The sequence below is a fragment of the Lathamus discolor genome, chromosome 3 (genome assembly GCF_037157495.1).
Source record: "Lathamus discolor isolate bLatDis1 chromosome 3, bLatDis1.hap1, whole genome shotgun sequence".
Lineage (NCBI taxonomy): Eukaryota > Metazoa > Chordata > Aves > Psittaciformes > Psittacidae > Lathamus > Lathamus discolor.
Window position 1 is genome coordinate 81382663 of NC_088886.1, and position 25216 is coordinate 81407878.

Genomic DNA, 25216 nt, shown 5'->3' on the forward strand with positions numbered 1-25216 from the left:
GACAAGTGATCCGACAGGGACAGACAGCTCCTGAAGCTGACATTGCCACCACATCATGGTTAAGAACATAAATACCAATGCAAGGTCAATGCACAGCTCCTGGAGAAACCACAGCTCAGCCACACTGCTCAGATAGCTCAACTCAAAGCCTAATGGCTAAATCCTAAAGCCTAGAACAGTAACTGCTACAGACATGGAAGGAAGTCAAGGTCTGTTCCTGTACGAAACCTATCACTTCATTACCTAACATATTACACTGAGAGTTGCTTAAGTGAAATAAATTTGAAAGCACAGAAAGTTCGAATTTACTGCTTATTTCTCCATCTTTAGGTATAAAAAACGTTGGCTGTTTATGGAGCGCACATGCCAAATGAGCTGAAATCAATAGAGCTACTCCAGGGGTGAATCTGGCTCACTGAGTGTTGGACTTCCAAAGAAAAACTGCAGAAATCACAAGACTGCTTGAGGCAGAGACCTCATACAAGTCATATGAACTCTTATTACAGCCAGAGGGACGAGGAGGAGCAAAGGAGAGAAAAACAGGTACATTTGAACTGAAACAGGACAACATGGGAGGCCTGTTGTGTGTAAGTGCTGTCAGAACAGGAGGCTGCAGCTGCTGTTCAGAGAGAAGGGGCTCCCAATATATCCCAGGCCTTCAACACAGAGAAGCAGTGTCTACAGCAGAGGTATTTAATATCATACAGTGATAATTCTGCATTGAGATACAATAAGCCTGGGTTCTTCTGCTTGTGGGACTGCAATACATTCACATTTGCATGTAACCAGACAGCATCGAACTTTGCAGCTTCAGGTTTAGGAAGTTACTGAAGGAGGACTCTGTGCCTTAGATGACAATAAATGCCTTTGATGTGATGAACAGGGAGAAGATGGCACTCCAGCAAGTTCTATGCCAGTGAGAGATTGTAGAACAGGGAGGGAGCCAACAATCTACTGTTCTGGAAGAGGCAGCATGCCATAGATTACAAATCCTGTTATATTTGAGTCAAATGATAATGCAGGCACCCAGCCAATGTGACTGCTCAGGAGGAGCTTGCAGCTTGCCTGCCATTCATTACTACTATTTTTATAGTTGTATTGTTCATGGCGCTGTTATGCTGTATGGGCCAAATTAACACACTGGGTAAATTAGAACAGTGCAGAGAGGAGGGTGTTAAGGAAGAAAAGAAGGCATAAATTTAGATTTCCTAAAATTTCACTCCTGCATTTGGTTTTTAGTCTGTGCCTTAACAGATTGCTATGTAGAGATGAATAAATCAAGGGTAAGAAAGAATAACACACATTTGGAATGTTACTGGTAGAAGTGTCCTCTGTAATTAAGGCAGTCTTATCTTTGTTCTCAGGGTGATCGCTACCATTTGCTAAGACAGGAACATACAGATAGTTGTTTCCCTTACAAACGGAGCTGAGAAACTGTACTGGAGATCTGTGACTGGTGGACAGGGAGATGAAAATGATGTGCAGTGCTCAAAGCCAGTGCAGTCAAGGAGAAAGGAAACACATCAGTAACATGGTGGGTTGCCAGTGGTACAATTTGCCTTCTTTTCCTATGCCAACTGTTGGATGTAACCAGTGCACCCCTTCCTCTACCCTTGCCTCAGCCCCAGCAGCTTCACACCCTCCGGAGCTGGAGGTCCAGGACGCCTTGAGTCACACTGATCCTTTCCAGGAGCAGGATGTTGTGGAGAGCTTCAAATGGGTGAGTGTGCAGCATGCATAGAGCCAGACAGGAGATATTTCACCCTATGATTACCCCAGCTATCGATTTCATTACTGAATGACGTGCTAGTAGCTTCTTGTTCTACCCAGCAATCTAAAACACATATCAATTTCTTCATGAAACAGAGACCGGCCATGCCCTTTGGAGCTGCCACATCCTATGTACATCTAGAGAAGCTGTGTGAAGGATCCTGTGCAACTGTGTACAAAGGGATCAGCAGGTAAGCAAGGACCACTGGTGCCATTATTGCCTTCCCAGTGTCTGTTGAAAACACCTGTTATGGGAGATAAAGGCAAATTGAAAGTCCAGCTTTGCCTTTAATGAGGATACTCACAAAGCTCTATCGGAATTTCTTTGGGAACTCCTCCACTATAGCCATTTGGTTCCACAAAGACACTGTGCTCCACAGCAGCATGCTGGAAGATTGTCTGGCTGCACTAAGGGGGGAATGAGTATTTTCCTTTAAATGAGGAATCCCCACATGACAGAAAAGCTGGGGATAAGGCCATGCTGCCGTCATGTAGGGCAGAAAAACTGTGAGAGGGCAGAGTGGGAACACTGCCCAAAGCCATGCTATAACAATACCCAGTCAGCAGAATGATGCTACTCTAGCTGGGCAGGCTGGCTCCTGTTCCGCTGCTAATGAGGACAAGATGGAGGTGGTTTGTAATTCCCTTCTGAGCGTGACCTGGGTGGGAGAGTGAGCCCTAGAAATTTTGCTTGGGTAAGTAAGTGTGGAGCACTTAGGGGGAGACCGTTAACGTTGTTATGCCAAGCACCACTCTGCCCTGACAGGATCAATGGCCAGTTGGTGGTGCTGAAAGTGATCTGGCTGGAGGCAGAGGAGGAGGTACCCTTTACAGCCATTCAGGAAAGCAAGGCAGGAAGAGCTGCTTCAAACATGGGTGAAGAGAGAAGGGCATCATTGTGCTGGCTGTAGCCAGAGCCTGTCCTTTCTAGCAGTGTAGGGGCCTTCTTACACCTCTTGCCTGCTCTGTAGTTGCTTCATCGTTCCCACATCTGTACACTAGCTCTGCATGGCAGTTTTTGCTGCTGTTGTATTGGGCAGCTGTGGACTAGAAGTGCCCTTTGTACCAGGGTCTCTTCTTGCTGTTACCACAAACAATCTGGCCGATACCTGAAGCATCCAGGTCTGATCCCAGTCTGAAGAGAAATGCTCTCAATAAAACTGGTGTTTAATAACAGCTATCATTTCAGCTGCGTGAGAAATTATTTCTATCTGTCAACTTTGTAGAGCACTGGCAAAATGTCTGCAGCTCTCTCAATTTCTTTGAGAAAGAAATACTTTTGTTTAAGTGCTTGACTTTGGCTTAACATATTTACATGTCCCCACAGACCAAGTTTATAAACTGCCTGGCTGATTAAGGCTTCTATTTTTGTCTGCTCTACCATCCCAAGAGGATCATAATCTGATTTCTTCCTTACACAGAAACATGCAACCTTTGTGCCAGTCTGTTGTCTGGTGTTAGTGACAGCCATCGATGTAAGAGGTCACATGTATTTTGTTTTTTATGTGTTATTGCAGTTCAAAACTAGGGCTGGGATAGAGAGTCTGGGACGAGATGTGCCAGCTTTCACAGAGCAGTCATAATACAGAAGGACTCTCATACCAGTCAGCTGAGAATAACAAGAGGGGTCAGTGGATGCACTCCATGTTTATAGCAGTGTAATTAAGATAAGAAAGTTTACAAAGTCCTTAGTCCAATTCTGGGAAGACAGAGAGATACCTAAATTCGCCTATTTACAGAATGGCTTGTGTTACAGTTTCCTATACACTCATTTGCTGTGGTGCTTTTGCTCTGTATTTACACAGCACACCAGTAAAATAAGCCTTAAAAGTTTTATCTACATAGAGCTAATGATGCTCTAAAGATCAGCACCCCTTTAACATGCTCTACTGGACAGGCTGAGAGCCTTAACTTCATTCATTATGGGAGAAAACCAGGGTGATCCTATGAAAGGTCTACTTTAAGTAGATCTTTTGTGTACTGCTGAGCCTTGCAGCATCTGACACCTCAAATTTACAATGTAAGTCAGTAGGGCAAACAAAGCACAAGATTTATTAACGCGGTGCATTCTGTGCTACCCTGGAGGAATGGTACTCCTGTGACAAAAAGCAGCTTCACCCCAGGAAGTCCCACAGAGACAAAATGCCTTTAGAGCTCAGTTCTGGCTGTAGCACCTGACACCCCAGCAGGGGGTTGTAGAAGCAACCAAGTGAGGAGCAGTTCCCAGCGGCCTGATTCAGGCACAGGGGCTAAATTCTCCATTTTACTGTGAACCCTCTGTGCTGCTCCGCTGGAGCAACAGCTCTGATCATATGGGGGTTTTTGAGGTATTGCGGAGCCAGGTTAGCAGCCCTTTTCCGCAGCAGATGGGATCTAGACAGAGTATCTTTATTGGGTTCATAAGCAATTAGATGCAATGCAGAGCGTGTTTAATGTTCATGCTGCTGTGCACTGGAAACGTACTGGTGGCAGCTAAATGAAATAGCATCAGTACTAGAGGCAGTTTAGCTGCAGCAGCAGCACCAAGCTCTGTACAAGAACTAATTTACAATCTGTGCTGTTTCCAGTCGTTGTGCTGAATCAGGCATCCCCTGCTGCTCAGCAGACTCAGTGCTGACATATGCTTAGGCCACAGCTGTGGAATACAGTATATCTGGCTGTAGGGCTTTAAGGACCAGGTGAAATTGTTATGGTCACAAAACACAAAGTGCTAATCCAGTATGAATTTGCTTTGCCAGCATGAAATTCTGTAACTATCTTCTGCAGATTGTTTGAAAAACAAAAAGCAGCTTTTATCCAGGACCAAACCTCATTTGGCCTCCCACAGCCAGCCCAAGCTCTGTATTGTGTGCTTCGCTAATTCAGCAGAAATGAGATTGGATGCCCATGCCTTGTCTGAATGAAATTTGTAGCACTGAGTGGTCTGGCTGTAAACTGACTTGGTTTCAATCAGCCGGGAAAAGTGAGCCTGGAGCAATTCTGAGGCTGTTCGGCTATTCTGCTATGTAGAAGCTGAAATCTGGAGCCAAGACCCCTGTTTTTGCTGAGCTTTGGGGCTTCTGTCTGTGCACAGTTTTGGTGTAAGAGCCAGGTCATATTTTTCAGCAGTACCAGGGATCAACAGGCAGAATTATGCCAGTTCCACTCCTTCCCCACGTCTTCTCTGTGCAGAGCTATGGCAACAACTGTCTCAAACCTATGGTAGCAAATACTGAAGCTGGGAATGCTCTCCACCCATAAAGACTATGTTTGAGACTTTCTGCTGAGAAGCTGCCTTCATGAAAGAGTTGGCTGGAGCCTGCACTACCATCACAAACGTAACACAACGCTGAAAGGCTCAGAAGGCTGTAGCTTTTGTCTTGGCATCAGTCAGTGCTCTGTGGCCTGCATGGCAGCAGAGACTCTTCCATGTGCTGCCACTTCCATCACCACACCCGAGATATGATGAGACTTGGCAAAGACATGTCAGCATGTTAAGGACCACGGCCACACAGCTGCAATGATGCTTTTAGATCGTTAGGCTGAAAGAAAAAAAGTGTGCCAAAGTTGTATAAATACAAACATGTTACTGTTCACTCGGTAACTTCATCATCTCTGCTCTTTGAGTTTTAAATGGGAGAAAGTAACCAATATGCTTTCTCTAAGCTAAAAGCACAGAGCTAGACTCAGAATTCAGCTTAGTATCTACAGTAATTTCTTTTGCCACATTTCTACACCTTGATATTGTGAAACTGGAAACTGATAAAAACTCAGCTTTCCCCAGAAGTCTCCCAGAGGCCCAGCTGAGGGCATGTGCCAGGAGGCAGATGGAAGAAGGATGAGAAGCTCAATGACAGGCTGGAGGCTGCTGCATTCTGTCTCTAGGAGCTCCCAGAGCCATCCTCTTGGCATTTGCCTTGAAGAAATTCCTTCTCCTCAGCTGAGAAGCTGACAGCTGGGAACTTCAAGCTGCTATTTCTGACAGAGCAGGAGCCCACCTCTGGGAGAAGGACAGGTTCCTGCCAAGCCTGGAGCACTGATGCTTGCTTCTCTAAGGAGCTGTTCCATCCTCCTCCAGACTCAGTAGTTGCTGCTTTTCACAGACCTGCCAATTCTGGACTATTTCTCCCCAGTTTCTTATTCTCATTGCCTTGCTGTGTGCACCTTCTCCTTCCATTTCCAGCAGCAGTGATTAAATTGATCTTCCTTTTGTGTTTTTCCAGCTTCTCTTCTCAAGCATTTGAAACATGCCAATGTTGTACTGCTTCACGACATTATCCAGACCAAGAAGACACTTACATTTGTCTTTGAGTACATGGTGAGTTGTTTTTCTAGCTTCCTGTGGAGCTAGTTGTGGTAGTTAGATTCTGAAGACTAAAGAACTGAGCCCATTTATAATAAAAGCAGCAAAGTGTTTATTGCATTACATACATACTGACCCCACTATGCAGCACGTAAGGACACCGAGATTGGAGCTTTTCCCCAGAGATTTCAGGAGGGATTTGGCTGAGTCAGGTCGGCAGGCGCAGCTCTTAAGCAGGTGTCCCCACAGAGGCGATGTTGTCCTTGATGCTGCGGCTATCTCATGGACTCTGGGGCTCTCCGTCTTTTATCCCTGAAGGACTGCCCCGTTGTTCCAGCACGTGTGGCTAACATGTGCCAGGAGAACCATCTGCCCTGTCCCTCTCTAGGGGCCACTTTGCACATGCCCAATTATGCTCTGGGGGGCTGCTCCTCAATTCAAGGGTCGTTACTTCATCTTTCATGGTCTTCCTCTCTCGCCCTTTGGCCAGCCCTTTCAGTGGTTTCCACAGAGTTGCATACCTCAGCATAAAAGCTTCGACATGGTGCACTTAGTCCTTCTGTTACGTACACAGTTCCTCCCTTCTGTTTCACTTGCCATTTCAAAATTTCCTCATAGTCGTTTGTGTGGTGAACTCGTGTCTGCATTACGAGCCAAAAGGAAAATTCACTCTTACGGCCTCCTAACACACTAGTACTGTTAAGTCGCTACATAATGAATTTACTGCATTATGAAATATCTATAGAGACAAATTGTAATCCTTTAGTGCAATGATTGATATTGTTTCCTGATCTCTTGCTTTCCAGTCACACAGCCTTACTCTTTTCTTTCTGTGTATGACAGCTGTATGCAAAAATGATTCCACACCTTGTCTTCACTAGGGTGGCAGACACTATTTACCTCATTTCTGTCTTGACAACACAATAAAACTACTGTTCCTGAGCCACAGTAAGGACAGGAAATAATGATACATCCCAGTTGGGGTCAAATTTGGCACTGACCCCAGTGGCTCACCATGACCCAGCTGCGGCTTGCTCTCATGGGGAGAGCAGGATGCTAATAAAAAAAGTTCTCTGCATGAATCTTGCTACTCCTGTTGCTTTTTCTGATAGCTGTCAACCATATCATAAGGAAAATACAGAGGCTATGTCTTTTTCCTGAAGCTTTATGATTAATTATGGTACAAGCATGAATCCTCTTAACTATCAGCTTCAGTTCATAAACTGCTAGCATGAGATAACATCAGCCAGGTCTCTGATTTGACCCAGCACTCAAGCACATCCTTGTGTCCTTATCAGATCAGATGTTCACCAAGGTGAAAGAGATGCCTTTATAATGGTTGCATATTTTTTCCATTCACAGAAGAGGCATTATTGGTAGAAACATTTCACACAAGTAGCTTTGCCTCAAGTTCTCCTATTTAGTGCACAGACCTAGCACAGTACGTGGGCCAGCATCCTGGAGGACTTCATTCGTGCAATGTTATGGTGAGTTCCTTTGAATACTCATAGCCCTTGAAGCATGAGGAAATGTTATTTTCTACTGTGTATAGTCATTGTAAATTACTTACTGGTATTTATTTGTTCCATGGAAGACAAAAAGTTTAGAGAAAATCTGCCTTCCATAAAGATTTAACAACCTCCCTGTCAGTCTCCAAAGCCTTTTTTTGATTAGTCCCTCTTCTCATTTTCTGAGCCTGCAAGAGGACATGCAGCTTTTGTGAACAATGACATCTTGTGGCAGGGAAATCTGCCTCTACACAAATTTGTATCCTCTTACCATTAAAATACATTATTCATCTCTTCTTAAAACCTTTCAAATCTCACTCTCTCCTCATTGGGAACTCGCTGCATATTTATGGTCTTATGGTCACATAAATCCCTTTTGTTTCTACTACAGCTTTTTGTAATTGGTTGCCTGAACCTGAGCACAGCTGAAGATGTAACCTTACTTTATCGAGTGATTTTGTAATAGTCTCCTACTCTCTTTTGTATGCATGTTCACATTTAATTAACTTCCAGGATTGTTGCTGCACACTGACTTGAAGTTTCAGTGCAGATGTCCTCAGTGAATGCCTGGGTCCTTTTCCTGAGCAGTTTCAGTTAATATATCTTACAGCTGTCAACAATAACTTTGTAACTTATCAAACTGCCTATTCATCTGACTTTGTCAGATCTCTCTGAAGTTCCCCAACTGTCACTTCTTATCACAGCTAATCTAAATACTTCTGTCATCTCCAAATGTTGCCACCTTGTTCACATCTGTTTCCAGATAGTTGTTAAGCAGCGCCAATCCTAAAGAAGTTTCTTGGGGCCTCTGATTTTAAACATCCTTAAAGCTCAGATATGTCCAAGATGCAGTGTTACAGTTTTGGCACAGATCTCAAGGGTTCTGCTACCAGACAGACTTCTAAAGCACATGGGGTACATGGCTGTAACATGTACTCATGGGCATTTCTGTGAGTAAATACTAGCCAGCTGCTCTGCTTTCGTGTCTGAAATCCTCATTGTCAGCAGGAACAGAACTGCAAAATTATTTACTCCTCCTTTAGGAGGGTCAACTGGCTTGCGCCATTTTTGCTGGCAAATGTTTGTTTTTTCTCTGATTCTTATTGACTATGTTGCAAGTATTCAGAATATTACAGGGTCTCTGTTCTGGTACAAAAATGACCTATGGGTGTCACTGTTTTTCCTCCACTTCAGATTAAACTTCTGGTGAAAAATCTCTCTTCTCTAGTGCAGTCTAATTACTTTTGCTGTGTTTTGTTTCCATCCACTGTCCCACTGCATACATTGTTTCAGCTCGACTTATTTTACCCCAGGCTTATTGATGCTGCCATGGTGGTGGGAGTTGGATGTTTATTTACTGCTTGTTTTTCTGCTTGCTTGCTCCATTCATGATATCTTATTTGCTACATCTGCTCAAATCAGGTCCTTGTGTTTTCTCCCAGCTTGAAGGTAACAGCTCACACTGTCAAGTAGGTCTGCTCCCTGGTCCAGTTTACCCTGGGCAGAGCTGGTGTGTGCCGCGGCCGCTGCGCACCCTCTGCTGGTGTCGGCGGGCTCAGGTGGGCAAAACTTGCCAGCTCTGTAAACTCTCATTGTGCTCAGCTGTATGCCTTTGTCCTGAAAGCGGAAATCAGTCTCTCCTGTTGTGAAAGCCGAGATTGCTCCTGCAATCAATAGTCCGCTTCTAAAGAAAAGTTACATTTCCAAAATGCGCACTTAGGGACTGCAATGTAACTGCCCTCCTGGCCAAATATTGCCCTCTGAAACTCTCAGAAAGCTGCAGGGCAGTCATACTCACTGCAGTTTTCTCTTCCTCAGCCACCTCATCTGGGGATTTTTACTGGTTTCTTACTTGCTTTGTCTCTGCTTTGTTCCAGGAGTTCTCCTAAAGTTCAGAGTTAATGTATCGATGCAAAGTCACACAAAATCATTTCAGTTTTTTGTTGGCTTTTCCTAGCTTTTCATGTTCCAGCTTTTGCGTGGCCTGGCTTGCATCCACCAACAACACATTCTTCACCGTGATCTGAAACCCCAGAACTTGCTCATCAGTTGCCTTGGTGAGCTTAAATTAGCAGGCTTTGGTGAGTCACTGTTTGGATACTGCTAATATATCTGCTCGGACCAAAGCTACAGTGTGCATATAGATCTGTATCCACAGCCAGTTAGGCACAGAAGCATAACCTCTTACTAAACTTCAGGAAACTATTTCTGTGGTCAGTCCAGCCTTTCTTGTGTTTATTCTGATGGGTGCAGGGAGTAACCTCATTTGAGACAGAGCAATTACTGCCACATAAAATTGTTTCAAGGGAATTGAGAATCAACCCCTCTCTGTTCAGAAAATTAGGTAACGTGTACAGTCCACAGCAATGTGCTGAACCAAAAGGCTTTCTTGGCATTGGTTTGGGATGGCTGCTTCAGTCACAAATGCTAGAGCCCTGTAAAACACAACATATTGCTCGATCTGATTTGCCCCAGAGGTATATTCCAGACACACTTTGTAAACTGCATTGGGATTGCTTGTGTTTAAACATCCAAGAGAAAATAATGTCTTGTTTTGAATTATCATCATCTATGTGTTGTAAGGCAGAAGGATTGTCCTAACAGAGCAGTCTTCTTTATTTTGTTGCAGGCCTTGCTCTTGCTATGTCCATCCCCACACAGACATACTCCTCTGAAGTGGCAGCACTCTGGTACTGTCCTCCTGATGTGTTACTTGGAGCTACAGATTCTGATCTAGATATCTGGTACTGACCAATTTTAAAACATCTGGAGTCCCTTGGGAAAAACCATCTTTACCTGAATTAAATTAAGTCAACCAAGTTACAGTAGACACAGTTGTAACTAGAGAAATTACCACCTATTAAAACGTGAGCAGTGGGGAGTTTTATACATAGAAGCTTTTGGGAATGATGTCACTACATCTCAGCCATGGATTTATATGAACACCATCTGATAATATTTATGAGCTATGCACATCTAATTTGGTAACATTTATGAAGCAATTTCAGGTTTTGCAACCAAACACCTTCGCTCAATGCACTTAGTGTTTTGTATCTATATGGTTGGCTCAGTCAGTGGTAGCTCTCTGCAGCAATGGCTTTGTGAAGAAACAATGGATCTGCAACTGCCCCAGCAGCTTTGGCCTTGGTAAACAAAACAAAAAAAAGTGGCATTAAAGGCTTTCTGAATGGGTCTGGAGATAGAAAGGTATCCACTATTTTCATTATTTCTGCGATACTTTTGTCCTTCTTCTCAAAGAACATGTCTCAGATGCACTCTGCATTTCATACAGGGAAAGAGCTGTGTTCTATTAAAGCCTTGTCACCTTACAAGCTGTATCCCAAAATCTTAATATGACTGGGAAACACAGGAAATGAGCTGCATGTTTGCCGAGCTGAAGGGAGAGGGGTCTCTGAGAGCAGACAGAAAGCAGGAGAGGATGAGGACGTCATAGGGGTCACAGTGGTCTTTTGGGCTGGTCTGGTTGTTTAGTTAGCCCTTCTGGCTCACTTCTGCACCAGCCTGAGTCTGCTTCCAGCAGCAGTCCTGACTTACACATAGAAAACATGCAGCTCATGAAGTTGCAGGGAACCACCCATTTTCTGCACAGTTTTACGTCTGTAGATAGTATTGCTGCTTCACCGTTTCTTCAGACCAGTTAAATTTCTGTCTGTGCCTATCACACTGGGACTTTTCTTAACTGCTCTGCAGAGTCAGAGGCTGGGAAAGGGTAGGAGTAGATCAAGCTTAAAAATGCGCAAGAAGAGGGCTGGGTAAGCTTACAAACTGCAAAGCTCCAGGTCCCCTCAGGCTGTATTCCCCTCGAGAGATCTGCGGCTTACTGGAGACTCTGATGGCCTAAGTCTGGAGGGCAGTTCAAGGAAACAGGAGTTTTTAGTTTGTTCACTTCCCTGGGCCTGGTGCTAATTTAATTGCTTTAAGATTTCTCCAAGGAGGAAAACCTTGCTAAATTCTAATGGCTTCCAGCTGCTAAGCCAGTCTAAATAGTCCTGTCTTCTCTCCCCCACTACCTGTCACCTCTCCCCTCCAGACAGTCTCTCAGGAATGTCTGCCGAGTTTAAAGAAGATGCCTGGATAGCAGATTGGAGGGTTTGTATTAGACAGATGCTGGTGCAAGCCTGTTGTGTTTTTTTTCCTGAAAGTTGACCCCTGTCCAAAGCCCTGGCTATGCACAGAAAGCCTGGCATTTCTGCCTGTGCAAAACCGACTTGTAACTCTGCTCGAGTATAATGAATAGCAACGGAAGAGTGGTATACAAAGATCCCATCCAGCACTCTGACCAGCTCCAACAGCACAGTACTTCGAGTCCCACTGAACTACATTCACACTATAGGCACCATTGTATATAACGCCTCCTTATAGTAACAACATTCAAAGTGTTTTCCCTAAAGAAAGATGTCACGCTGAGAGAATAGAGAGTACTTCAGTGAGCTCTATTCAGTAACTTCCTCTAACAAGAGTCATTTATTATCTTGATGTACACTGCATTTAAGTTCAAGTTTTGTCTATTTGGAAATAATGTGAATTCACACAGATGTTACTTGTCTATTGGGAAGAAAGGAAAAAAAAAAAAGCCCTATGTCTTTTGGATGCTGCAATTTGCATGAAGGCAGATCAGAATGCCCTTGGTAATGGCACGAGACAGTGGGTGTTAAAGCCATGGTTTAAAGAAACCAATTATAACAAAATAAAATATTATGGCAATTCATGCATAGTGTGCTCGAGCAGCAATACTGTCAGTGGGAGGCACATGGCAAGTGAATGAGGCCTTGAATAGATGAAGAAAGAGATATAGAAGGAGATTCACTCGCTCTTGGCCTAACTAGAAAAGCTGCTTTAATCTCCCTGTATCTTTTTTCACTCTCTTTCTCCCTCACTATCTCTTCGGGACTTTGGAAGATTCAATTAAGGGATTTCAGGGAGACTAGCATTTCATAATGTTTCAGGGAGATTACACTGCATATCAGAAAGACTTCTCTGGGTTTTTTATAACACCAAGTGTTTTATGCATGAGCTGCACTGGTAGCTGCTAGCATCATGAGAGCCTTAAGTTGTGTCGTCTTTTCAGTCAGGCTTTCCTTGTATGATCTTCCATTAAAAAAACAAAACAAAACCAAACCAATAATCACGGGAATCTTCCCAGGTAGAATAGAAGATTCATGTAGAATAGAAGTTCCTGTGGAGTCATTTAATGTGGGTCTGCAAGCCCACTACAGCCTTTCCCCCAGTCTGGTTCTCATTGTCCCACTAATCCAACCTGGGAGATAGATGCTAGGGGCTTCACTCTACAGACCATGCTTGGTGAGGAACACAAGAAAGGATTTCTGGTTAAATATGTAATTGCAATCCCCCAGTGCCAGCAAAACGGTGGAGAGGGAACTCTGGGATACTGCAGAGATACCTTAGGTCTTAATCCTGATGAAATCGTCTCTCCACTACGTAATGCAGCACTGCAGACTGAGGAGTAAGTGCAGTGCTCAAACCCGCCTCAGGGACTGCAGGCAGATGCAATCGTGCTGTCTGAACCAGCTCTGGTTTTGCTCACTAACTGTTCCTATAACCAGTTATACCTCTCTTATTGCTTTAGTAGTCACTGTCTTGGTTCATGTGTGTATCTGGCACATGCTGAAACATCAGGCCTAGGCCTCTTCCCAAAAGACCCCTCCCTCTGCCTTAGCCCTTCACAAGGCAGCTATATGGGACTGAGACCTTTGAGGAACTTATAGACTGGAAGGGATAAGAGTACCTCAGAAATTAGTATCAGAGGGGAAAGAAGGAAAAGGGCAAAAACCAAAACACTAGGTCTAAATCTTTATAAATATTTAAAAGTAAATGTTTCTGAATTATCCTCATTAACAGCAGGATCCTCATAATGCTCTCAGAGCAGTAACTGTAAATCCTGTATCTCAGAAGAAAAGTTGAAGCCTCTACTGAAAGGCTAATATGATGACTAGCACTAGTTTCCAAAGTCCTACTTCAACAGGTAGACAAAAATACCTAGGGAAAGGGGGAGGTGCCCACACATCTGTTGTTCTAGCTACTTCTGGCTTTTATTTTTTTAAAAATAAAGAAAAGTGTATTTCATCTGGAAACAAACGAGAGAGAAACAGTGATGATTGCCACTGATGAATCAATGCAGCACCAAGCAGGCATTAAAGGCAGCTGGTCAGCTGAGTCTCGCTAAAGGAAACAAGAAGCCTTTCCAGCAGTTGTGGTTGTGCTGATAGTTTTGTCTTTATTAGAGACACTGAGGTTTAAAGGCTTCCAGAGATAACGAGAATAAACCAGGAATACAACGTAGAGTTCTACCAGAAGGTGCACTCATAACAGCCCACAAGTTGTACCTCTCCTCAAATTCACAGCTTGCCCATTAGTGAAAAGACTGTTTCATTAGATCTGAACTTTTGGACTCTGCTCACGGGTAATCCTTAGCAAATGCTAGCTACATCTAGGAAAATAAGACTTCTGCTGTTGCCAGTTTAATGCTGTTTCTAGCTAGGATATCAGAACCCAAACTGTGGGGAACATCAGGATCATTTGGTCCAAAAACTCAGAGCTGATTCTCTTCTACAAATCAAGAATACCTAAATTGCTTTGACCACATGCAATTAAACTTGTGCAATAGAATCAGTGGATTACAGCAGCCCTGTAGTTGCAAAATAGGGTGAGCAATTTGGGCACATACATCAGCTGGGAAAAAAACCCAGAGGGTTGGTATGACACTGGTCCCAGTAGAATCAATCTGTGGGCTCCAGAATAATATCTAGTGATACGTAGTGCTATGAAACACAAAAACCCCCTATATTGCAAAAGCTGTGGGTTAAGTTCCATGGTGCCTGCATCCTGAAAAAGCATTAGACAAGCAAGCAGCCGAGCTCACAGGACCCAAGGTTAGGAGGTTAGGATATAGGAAACCAAGGCAAAGTGCAGCAGAGATGTTTGTGAAAACAGCATTAGATATGGATCTGCAAATAGGCTTGGCATCACCTGATGCACAAGCATGACTAAAATATGGCAGATGAGTCACATGTCAGGCTCTCGAGTGACCACAGCCAGGTAGGAAAAAGCATCTACAGTAGTACAAAAACAAGGTGCAAGGTGTAACACAGCAGTACAGATGACAAGAAGAGTTTAACCAGTTGTTGCTTAGCGGTGAAAAGAATACTCTCAGAGCCTGTTAGTCAAAGCTGGGTTTTCAGTATTTGAGCTTAAAGGACCCAAATTTGCTATAACCAAAGAAGATTAATACTGAAACCTGAAAAATTGAGATGGGGCATAGTGAAAAGATGGGAGACACAGAAAAGGTCTGGGAAAAAAAAGATGAAAAGGTAAATGAGCAGAATTCTACACCATACAATAAGATATGGAAATACTTGCAAAAGGTAAGCCTACCCTGACCACAACTACCTCATCATTATTGCCAATAGGACTAATTCACCTAAATATAATCAAGCATTTTTTGCAGGATTTAGTGTTTTCTTTAAGCTGGCTGGTTTGCTCTGGCACAAGTGCAGAGTAGGGGATGACATGAGCTTAAGAATACTTTAACTTGATGTTGTTACCAAGTTCTTTATACAATGAAATGTTGCCTTCAGTTTTCCAGTGAAAAGCTAATTTCTCCTGAAGGAAAAATCATTCTAGTGGGTAGTGCCTTTGGGTTCTTTCTGCTTCTAATGTGCTCTTCAAGCTCATAAAGTGTGCAATACTTCCCTGTTTATCTTTCCTACTGTTATCACTGATTTTGCAGCTTTTTCTCATGTAAAAAACCTAGTATTCCACAGACTTCTGCCACAACCAGCTTTTTGGATGGGTTTGTAACAGGATAAATTAAAAGACTGGAAACAAATTGTTTGGTCCTGGAAAAACCAAAACCAAACCATTGTTTAGTGGATTTATTTTCCAAGGATATCACATGTCTTGTCTTGCTGGTGAAGGGGGTGTGTGTGTGAGTTCGTGGATGGTGCTGATGAGAAAAAGGAGATGGCAACTGACTTGTATGGAACTTTGGCTGCTTTACTCTTTTCTATAATCCTGGAGGGATGTGAATGTGACATACCTCTGGTCTGCTCCCATGCTATTTGACTTGTCAGCTTTTTAATTCAAGTGTTTCAATCTGTACGACTTGGATGAGGTTAACAATACTACATACAACTTGAGCAGACGCCAGTTGCAAGTGCTTAGAACAGTGTTGAGGGAGGTATAAGATGTCCCTTCCCAAAGGAATCCTTCCTGACTTCCCACAGGCTGTAGGGATTTTAAGAATGCTACATCTTGCCTACCACCGTGCTGTAGAAGTGTATTAGTCTTCACTGAAGCCTGTATTTATGTATACACAGACACCCCGCGTCCGGCCTTGCTTCACACACACGTGCCCTCACACACTCCCACTAGATGACATGAGGTGGACTTTACCTACACATCAGACTGGCACCTTTCAGGCTTGAGCTACAATATGTATAAGGTTTACAGCTTCTATCAGGATTTCTGCGTTTACAAGTCAGGATTTTTAAATTTCCATTCCAACAATTGCCTACCTTCATCTCTCCCCTTCCCATCCCAACAATCATACAATGTATGTCATGCATGTGAATGAGCTAATACCTTGTTTTGCTTGCAGGAGTGCAGGCTCTGTATTTGTTGAAATGATCCAAGGCCAGCCAATATTTGCAGGAACTTCTGGTACTCATGAACAGCTGCTGAAGATCTGGAAGGTGAGTAAAATATACCCTGAAATGGGAGAGAAAAAGAATCTGCTGCTCCAGCTCCCTACTTAATTTTGAAGTCCTAAGATAGGTGCCGTGAATAGCAGAAATAGTTTGGTCCAATCTGCCAAGTTCATAGCAGATTTTGTAACCCATTTTATATTTGGCAACTTTCTCACAGACACACGAGTAAATCAAATGACTTTCCTTTGATGTTTGTCATCTCATCAAAAATTTAAAGCCAATTAAAGCGACATCAAATTGAAGAAGGCATAAAAGGTGTGCAGGTACTGCAAATTCTATTCCTTCTTGTTAAAGCTGTTACTTACTGTAGGATACAGCACACCATATTCTCACAAAAGAGCTCTAATACTGCTCTTAAACTGCCTTGAAAATGGCAAAACCCTGAGGTTTTTCAGAAATCCTTAACTTGGAACATTTTGTATCATTCAGTTTATGGTGCAGCCCTGGAGACTGCTTTGGCATAATGGAAAGTGTGAAATTACTTTATAAAGGCAGCAGTGAGTGAGAGCAGACAGATTCAGGAGCCTCTTAAGCCCTTTTTCTGCTGGGGAAACTGAAACACAGAGCCATGTCCTTAGTGCAGTTTGGTAGAATTGAAGCAGTTCCGAGCACTAGTGGATTCTGTATGTTCCTTCATTGCTGACCCTGTTACTGACTTAACAGGAAGTTCAACCTATACATTCCTCTTGGGTTGTGCTGTAGGTGTCTGCCCTTTCACATGTCCTCCTAAGGAGTTATTTTTCTGCACAGTGTTTCCCAAACATGGTTTTTCAAAGAAAACAGAAAACTGTGAGAAAGGACTTTATAGCCTCAAGTCTGTGTAAGTCAGACTTTTCCTTCTTAATCCCTTCACCCAGAAACACTCCTGCCCGGTTTTCCTCTCTGCTTTCAGCTAGAATGCGATAAAAAGTCAGACAGGTGGGACCAGTTCTTAGGCTTGACTTCAGTCCGTTTAAATAAATGCTGAATTTCTCTTTTGTAAAGAAAAATCCCAGAGTTACTGAAGGGGAAAAAAATCTATACATGACCAATTAATAGAGTTCAAAGCCAGGGCAGAGCTGAGTTTCCCAGAGTGTAAATGAAGGGTATCCTTCCACTTACAGCTCTGAAATCTCTGGATACATTTCCTGTGGTTTTGCAGTTGGAGGGTTATAGCCCTATCGTCATTTCTCTGGTATTATAACTAATACCGTGATTAATAGGATTTGTGCTATAGAAGGCAAAAACCCCAAACTTATTTAAAAATCATGAGGAAGATTTAAGAGCCATGAAATAATTAGTGCCATTCACAGAAGGTTTTCTGTTATTATACAGCCTGGAATGAGGCTCTGTGTTAGGCCAAGATTTCAAAGCTCCTTAGAGGCTTTCGATGCTTAACTTGAGATATTTTGCCGAGTCTGAGGTTCAGAATGGGGATTCCTACTGTTTTCTAATAGTCAGTTCCTTTCATGTACTAATAATGGAGGCACCCTGCACTGACTTAGACTGTCTGCATTTGTGTGCATGAGTCTGTATCACCCAGCATGCTTATCCCCATGTAGGACTCGTGGTTCAGACACTGTGTAGATATATGGCTGGAAAATTCCCATTCTATGAATTGTGTTTGTTCTGTTGAATCATCAGGACTAATTGCAATTTCACCAATATTTCTTCTAGAAGCAAGTACCAGCTTAAGCAGTCTTCATGGCTGCTCATTCCTGCTCCTGTGTCACCTCTCACATGTGGGGCTACATGAACTGGGGAACCTGTAACTTGGTTTTCTCCCTGGATTACTCTAAACAAGAACAATTTACTTATACAGTTCATTTATCTAAAGCAGTTGACGTCATCTACCTGGACTTGTGCAAAGCGTTTGACACTGTTCCACACGACATCCTTCTCTCTAAATTGGAGAGATATCAATTTGATGGATGGACCACTCGGTGGATAAAGAACTGGCTGGATGGCCGCACACAAAGAGTTGTGGTCAATGGCTCGATGTCCAGCTGGAGACCGGCAACGAGTGGCGTCCCTCAGGGATTGGTGTTGGGACCGGTCTTGTTTAACATCTTCGTCGCTGACATGGACAGTGGGATTGAGTGCGCCCTCAGCAAGTTTGCCGATGACACCAAGCTGTGTGGTCCGGTTGATACGCTGGAGGGAAGGGATGCCATCCAGAGGGACCTTGACACGCTTGTGAGGTGGGCTGATGCCAACCTTATGAAGTTCAACCACGACAAGTGCAGGGTCCTACACCTGGGTCGGAGCAATCCCAGGCACGGTTACAGACTGGGCAAAGAGATTCAGAGCGGCCCTGCAGAGAAGGACTTGGGGGTGCTGGTCGATGAGAAAATGAACATGAGCCGGCTTCAGTGTGTGCTCGCAGCCCAGAAAGCCAACCGTATCCTGGGGTGCATCAAAAGAAGCGTGACCAGCAGGTCGAAGGAGGTGATCCTGCCCCTCTACTCTGCTCTTGTGAGACCTCACCTGGAGCATTGTGTGCAGTTCTGGTGTCCTCAACATAAAAAGGACATGGAACTGTTGGAACAAGTCCAGAGGAGGGCCACGAGGATGATCAGGGGACTGGAGCACCTCCCGTAGGAAACAGGCTGAGGAAGTTGGGGCTTTTCAGCCTGGAGAAGAGAAGGCTGCGTGGAGACCTCATAGCAGCCTTCCAGTACTTGAAGGGGGCCTACAGGGATGCTGGGGAGGGACTCTTTGTCAGGGACTGTAGTGACAGGACAAGGGGTAACGGGTTAAAGCTTAAACAGGGGAAGTTTAGATTGGATATAAGGAGGAAATTCTTTCCTGTTAGGGTGGTGAGGCACTGGAATGGGTTGCCCAGGGAGGCTGTGAGTGCTCCATCCCTGGCAGTGTTCAAGGCCAGGTTGGATGAAGCCTTGTGTTGGATGGTTTAGTGAGAGGTGTCCCTGTCCATGGCAGGGGGAGTTGGAACTAGATGATCTTGAGGTCCCTTCCAACCCTAACCATTCTATGATTCTATGATTCTATGATCTGGCTGCCTAAGCACTAGTACTCATGAAGGGATGACAGATGACACAGGAGCAGAGGTAAATGGGAAGGGGACAAAGACAAAGGAACTACTGAGGCTGGCAGTGCTAGTTATGGAAGTATGGCCCGAGGGGATACAGACTGCAGTGTCTCCAGTTCTGCCATGGCATGGAGAGTAAACAAACCTGACAAACTTAAGATCCATCGTTCACATTTCAAGAGATCAGGCATAGGGTTTGCATTCCAAACCCCCATCTTATTGATTAACATTGTGCTGAGGACCTCATGTGGGCTGGATTAGGCTGCGGCATACCGGCAGCATGCTTCTGGGGCTCAACCAAACATGTGACAAGTGACAAATGAATGGCTACAAGGCTTCTCTACGTAAAGCATGAAATATAACTTCCCAACGAAAGTGAGCAAAATCAGATAGGTTGATTCCTTTAGGTGGTTCATCACAAGAGAAACAAGCAGTTAGAGGGTAAAGAGAGGACAATGATTTACACCAGTTTAAGGTGCTTGCTGAAACACAGGCATTGTAGATACAGCCCTGGCTGCAACTATGCTTCTTCTAAAGTGAACTCGACTGAGCTGCACCAAGACCTTTCACTCTAGTAAAAAGTGCGTGCATGGAGGAGCATGGCAGATGAGCAAGTACAGAGGAACTGTTTTGCTTAGTCTAATGGCATGGACCAGAGAGTTAACAGCTAGATTTAGGGTAGATACACAACAGATAAAACCATCCCCAGAGTATAATTAATTTCAATTAAATAAATACAACTCATATTCTGATTTGGCAAGGATTCTCACCAAAGGTCTAGGGGGAAAAGAGAATAGGAAAAAAAAATCACCTGCCCCATTATCTTGGAAATTAAAAAACAGATTCAAATTCATGGGTTGGAATAGCATCTTTTGTAAAGAAAAGACTTGGAAAATATAAATACATATTCATATAGCACTCAGTGATTGGTGCTCTGAATGGTTTCATACCTCAACTCAGCAAAATGTAGGTGTTTGTTGAAAACTTTATACATAAAGTACAAGATGCATGAATAACTGTTTTCTTAAATTCTTCACTAAGAGAGAGAGAGGCAGAGTGCTGAGCTGATGCTGAAAAGTATGATTTCACTATGTCGTGAACTTCCCCAGCTCCCTCTGGTGCCTTTAGGACTGATGCCTGACGGTTCACAAGATACCATGAAGAACAAGGGCCCGGATGTATGCCGGGATGGAACTTCAGAACACACACCTGGATTTTCAATACAGAATATTTTAGAGGTTTTGCTGGGACTTCCCAGAAAGATACCAGGATAGCAAAAGGGAGCAAATTCTGGAGTGAAGATCAAATTCTAATTCCCTCTTTCCTGTGGGCGCTCAAGAGTTTGCTTTGCGCAGAACTGCCCTACTTACATGATGCACACACCAGTCAAGAATGCAGCCTTATCCAGACCTGTCAAATTACCCCCAGTGCAAGCCACCTTCCAATATCCTGACACGGCTGAGCCCCGCAGACCACCATGCTGATCTGTGCCAACTGTGAGATAAAGTCCCTGCTTGTGGCTGTCTTCTCCAGGTAGCTGTAATTGTCCTCACAGCTGTTTCCCAACAGTGAGTGAGAAAAGCAATCAGCTGCCAGATGCATAACAACTGCAACAACCAGGCTTTGTATTTCTTCCTTCTTTAATGATGCTTGTTTTCTTGCAATCTTATCACAAGTTTCTATGAGGCCAGTATCATATATCTCAGCTTTCATTTTAAGGAAAATAACTGTCTATCATATGCAAAGTGTAACTAATGTGAGAGAAATCTAATGTTGGAGAAGAGAAACCAAATAAAAACCTCAGACATTTTTTCATGTTACAATTTCACTGGTTTTTAAGTAAATCTGATAATATTGTGGGTTGTCTGAATGGTAAGCTTTGAATGCTTGGAGTGAGCAGAACTGATTTATAATACCATATCACATGCTGTGAACTCTTCTGAAATATATGGCTTTACCACTTTAGCACAACTCATCCATATCAATAGGCACAACACACTTTGCATGTGGTAAGTAATAATAATAACAACACTAAACATCCACAACTACAGCCATCACAGAAATCCAGATATGCTCGATCTCACACATTCCAGCAACTAAAATAAGGTTGAAGGAGGCTTTATTGGCCCAGACTTTGCTCCATGAGGACCTATTTCTGAAGCCCACAATTCACAGTAAAGGCCAAAAAGACTGCAGAAGCTCTGGACCCTTCAGGATGAGACACTGGACTGCTTTGTACCACCTGGTGTAGACCTGCATGCCACCTCTTTTGTCATCTCAAAATGGCAGGGGTTTCCATCAGCTCACAGCCTGTGCTGCTGCTGAGCATATTGGCTGCTGCCAGTGCAAGCGGGCAGAATAAGTCCCCACTGCAGGTCTGGTGCAGGACACCTTCAGCAGTGACCCATGGGCTGGCAAACACATGCAGAAGTAACCTGGCAGTGAAGATGCGTGCACCTTCACTGATGTTTACAGCAGCAATAACATTCCATCTCAGCAGGGCCTTTTCTGCTACAAAATCAAGAGCTAAAATGTCCATGTCCTTTATGTGCTGGGCAGCGTGAATCTGTGCTGGATTTACAGGAAAGGAGAGTCTCTCTCCATTGAAACTGATTTCTCCAGCTCCACACAAAAGCAGAGTACTGGCAAATAAAGGTTATTGTTCTTCCTACTCTCTTTCTCCTTTTGCATAGGTGTTGGGGGTCCTGACTGAGGACACCTGGCAAGGACTTTCCAAGGTCCTCAACTATAACCCAGGTAGGATTTAATTCACAAGAATGCCAACTTTATCTCTGAGCCACTCACTAGCCACTTAATTTTTGGGTCAGTAATCCTCATTAGGAAAATTCCTGTGCTTCAGTGTTATTAAATCCCTTGAGCTGATTTATGATAGTGGTGTTGTAGGACCCACAACAATACTTGCGTTGGCCTAGTATACAAGCAAAGGTACCTGTGTGGCAAAGTTGCCTCACTGAGCGCTGGGTGTATCTTAGGCTGATGGAAGATTTCATTGCTGCAAGTGCTGACAATGTCGATATTCTCTGCTCCTCAGTGCAAAGGACCAGTGTCTCCTGGTACAGATTGAGGAAACTAACAGGTGCCTGGAGACACAGTTTATCTGAATTCTCCTTATTTTTATGTAGATTGGTTTGGGGGCCTTTAAACCTCAGTTTTAAAGGTCACTATCCCTAATTTTGATGTGGGTAAGGTAAGAAATCTGTGTGATTTATAAAGCTGGCTTCTTTTATTTCCACATGGGCTGGTAGAGAAGTCTGTGTCCTGGACTTCAAAGGGCCAGTTGTCTCTTATTTTGATGTGGGCAGGTTGAGAAGTATGCTTTGAAAAGCCAGCTCTCTCTCTCCCTTTCTCTCCCCTCTCCCTCTCTCTCTCCCTTTCTCTCTTTTTGTTTAATGTTTTCTCTTGGGAAAATATATTCAAGTGTCAGTGAGGGGGAAATGATGAGCAGTGATTCTTAGTCTCTCAGCAGGATCATTCTGCAAGAGAAATATAAAAGTGAAATATTAAATACCCTAGAATGTAAAATCCACCCATCTACAATCTAGCCATTCTCTCTCACTCGTACCCTAAGAGAGTGGTGGGGGGAGCCTGTCTATCTGGATGGGGGGGAGGGGAAGAGGAGGGTGAGAGGAGGAGGGAGAAGACGTGCTTTGAGCAAGAGGTTTACAGGTTTAGTAGAGCATAGTAACATCTTTTCAAAGAAGTGGGTGTTGCTCTGTGACCCAGTTGAAGATGCCCCTCCTTTGATTCTGGTGCATGAACACTAAACAGCCCCCATTTTCACATGGTAGCCACGATTGGCTGAACAATAACCTGGTCTCACAGTCGAAAGGAGTGGAATCCTTCACACAATTAGCTGAGACACATTAATCAAACCAGCGTGAAATGGGAATGTGTCGCTGTCCACAGCAAGTTTAATTTGGATAGGGAGCAAGCACAGAACAGACAGCTGGAGGAAGCACTTTCTCCTCTAAGTTGTTGAAGGCTTGGCTGGGTATAGTGTACAAGTTGGGAAGGCCAGTCTGGTAGGGAGGAATTGCTCATGTGTGGGATAAATGATCACAAAGAATTTTTTCTATGCCAGTCATCTGCTCATACTAGGCTAAAAACTCAGTGATGATGATTAGGTATCTCAGTGCTATATAGAGGGACAACCTAAAAGTTAAAGCATTAAGGCTACATAAGCAAAGAAACGAATACAGACAACAGAGAATGTGTAAGTGCCCAGAACTGCCCTGAATGGCACCTCCTGCTTAGCTCTATTTTGTCTGAATAGCAGTGCTGGCTGCTGCTGTGGAGGGTGCCCATGGAAGGACTGGGAGGGAGAGGACAGGCGCCTAGGCAGCATGGAAACAGCTCCAGTAAAGACAAGTCTAGTCATCTTCAGCATTTTTCAAATCTGAGTTAGAATCATAGAATAGTTAGGGTTGGAAAGGACCTTAAGATCTAGTTCCAACCCTCCTGCCGTGGGCAGGGACACCTTACTGCCAGGGATGGAGCATTCACAACTTCCTTGGGCAGCTGATTCCAGTGCCTCACCACCCTTACAGTAAAGAGTTTCTTCCTTATATCCAATCTAAACTTCCCCTGTTTAAGTTTTAACCCATTACCCCTTGTCCTGTCACTGCAGTCCCTAATGAAGAGTCCCTCCCCAGCATCCCTGTAGCACCCCCCTTCAGGTACTGGAAGGCTGCTATGGGGTCCCCACACAGCCTTCTCTTCTCCAGGCTGAACAGCCCCAACTTCCTCAGCCTGTCTTCATACGGGAGGTGCTCCAGTCCCCTGATCATCCTCGTGGCCCTCCTCTGGACTTGTTCCAGCAGTTCCATGTCCTTTTTATGTTGAGGACACCAGAACTGCACACAGTACTCCAGGTGAGGTCTCACGAGAGCAGAGTAGAGGGGCAGGATCACCTCCTTCAACCTGCTGGTCACGCTCCTTTTGATGCAGCCCAGGATATGGTTGGCTTTCTGGGCTGCGAGCACATGCTGTAGCCGGTTCATGTTCATTTTCTCATTGACCAGCACCCCCAAGTCCTTCTCCACAGGGCTGCTCTGAATCTCTTCTCTGCCCAACCTGTAGCTGTGCCTGGGATTGCTCCGACCCAGGTGTAGGACCTTGCCCTTGGCATGCCTTTCAGGCTTGATAGAAAGTTTCCCTAATGGACTCCAGCAGGGCAGAACTGACCCATGCTGTGCTGTAAACCTGTGATGCTGGTGCCTTTTTGTGGCTGAATCAGACAGAAATGCAGGAGTCAGAGGACGCCTTCCTGTAGGAACATCCCACCATGCTAGCAAACACATGGGAGAGGGATGTTGAGCCAGTGTTTTGGGCAGTAGGTGCTCCAGCTGGAGAAGCAACATCCCTTTCCTCTCCTCAGAGCCTGCCTAAGGGCTGCTCCAGCCACATACTGGAACCAAGCACTTGGCTCACACCTGGATTTATACAAACCAGTCTGGACAGAAGAAAGTTAGTCATAGAAGGTTGGTCTAGTCGTGAACAAAATCAAGTCATTTTTTGATGGGGCTGTTGGTAAGAAGGCAAATAAGTCTCTTTGTTTAAAGCTATTTGGCATTCACATGCTCCTGTGCACTTCCCCTCTCCTCCCTGAGGCACAGGTACTGTTTCCCGCTCCAGGACACGCTCAGCCCTTGTGGAAGCTGTGGAGTCTGCCTGAGAAAACCTCTCTCGAGATTGTTTCCAGCCCAGCTGTGGGAATCTGAGCGCCTGGGATGGTTCAGATAAGCAAACAAACTTTGGAGCCTTCCCCAATCTGATGGCTTGAATGCTTTCAGCTAGTCCTATTGATGTTCGCTGTGAGCGCAGGCAGCAAACAAACAAACAGGTTCCCGCCCGCGGC

The 25216-nt window shown here is 44.2% G+C and overlaps 1 protein-coding gene and 1 long non-coding RNA gene across 2 annotated transcripts in view; one reads left to right on the plus strand and one right to left on the minus strand.

The window, feature by feature from the left end:
• The first annotated feature begins 569 nt into the window (after nucleotides 1-569).
• The window catches only part of CDK15 (cyclin dependent kinase 15), a 37468-nt gene continuing 12821 nt past the window's right edge, over nucleotides 570-25216 (plus strand). The window contains 10 exon segments of the mRNA XM_065672746.1: nucleotides 570-689; nucleotides 903-905; nucleotides 1867-1961; nucleotides 2537-2616; nucleotides 5973-6067; nucleotides 7477-7539; nucleotides 9518-9641; nucleotides 10190-10304; nucleotides 16199-16292; nucleotides 22032-22095. Coding sequence (XP_065528818.1) covers nucleotides 570-689; nucleotides 903-905; nucleotides 1867-1961; nucleotides 2537-2616; nucleotides 5973-6067; nucleotides 7477-7539; nucleotides 9518-9641; nucleotides 10190-10304; nucleotides 16199-16292; nucleotides 22032-22095 — 853 coding nt within the window.
• LOC136011080 (uncharacterized) overlaps nucleotides 22758-25216 on the minus strand; it is a 104820-nt gene continuing 102361 nt past the window's right edge. The window contains exon 3 of the long non-coding RNA XR_010611189.1: nucleotides 22758-22832. This is a non-coding gene — a long non-coding RNA (uncharacterized LOC136011080). The remainder of the gene's footprint in view (nucleotides 22833-25216) is intronic.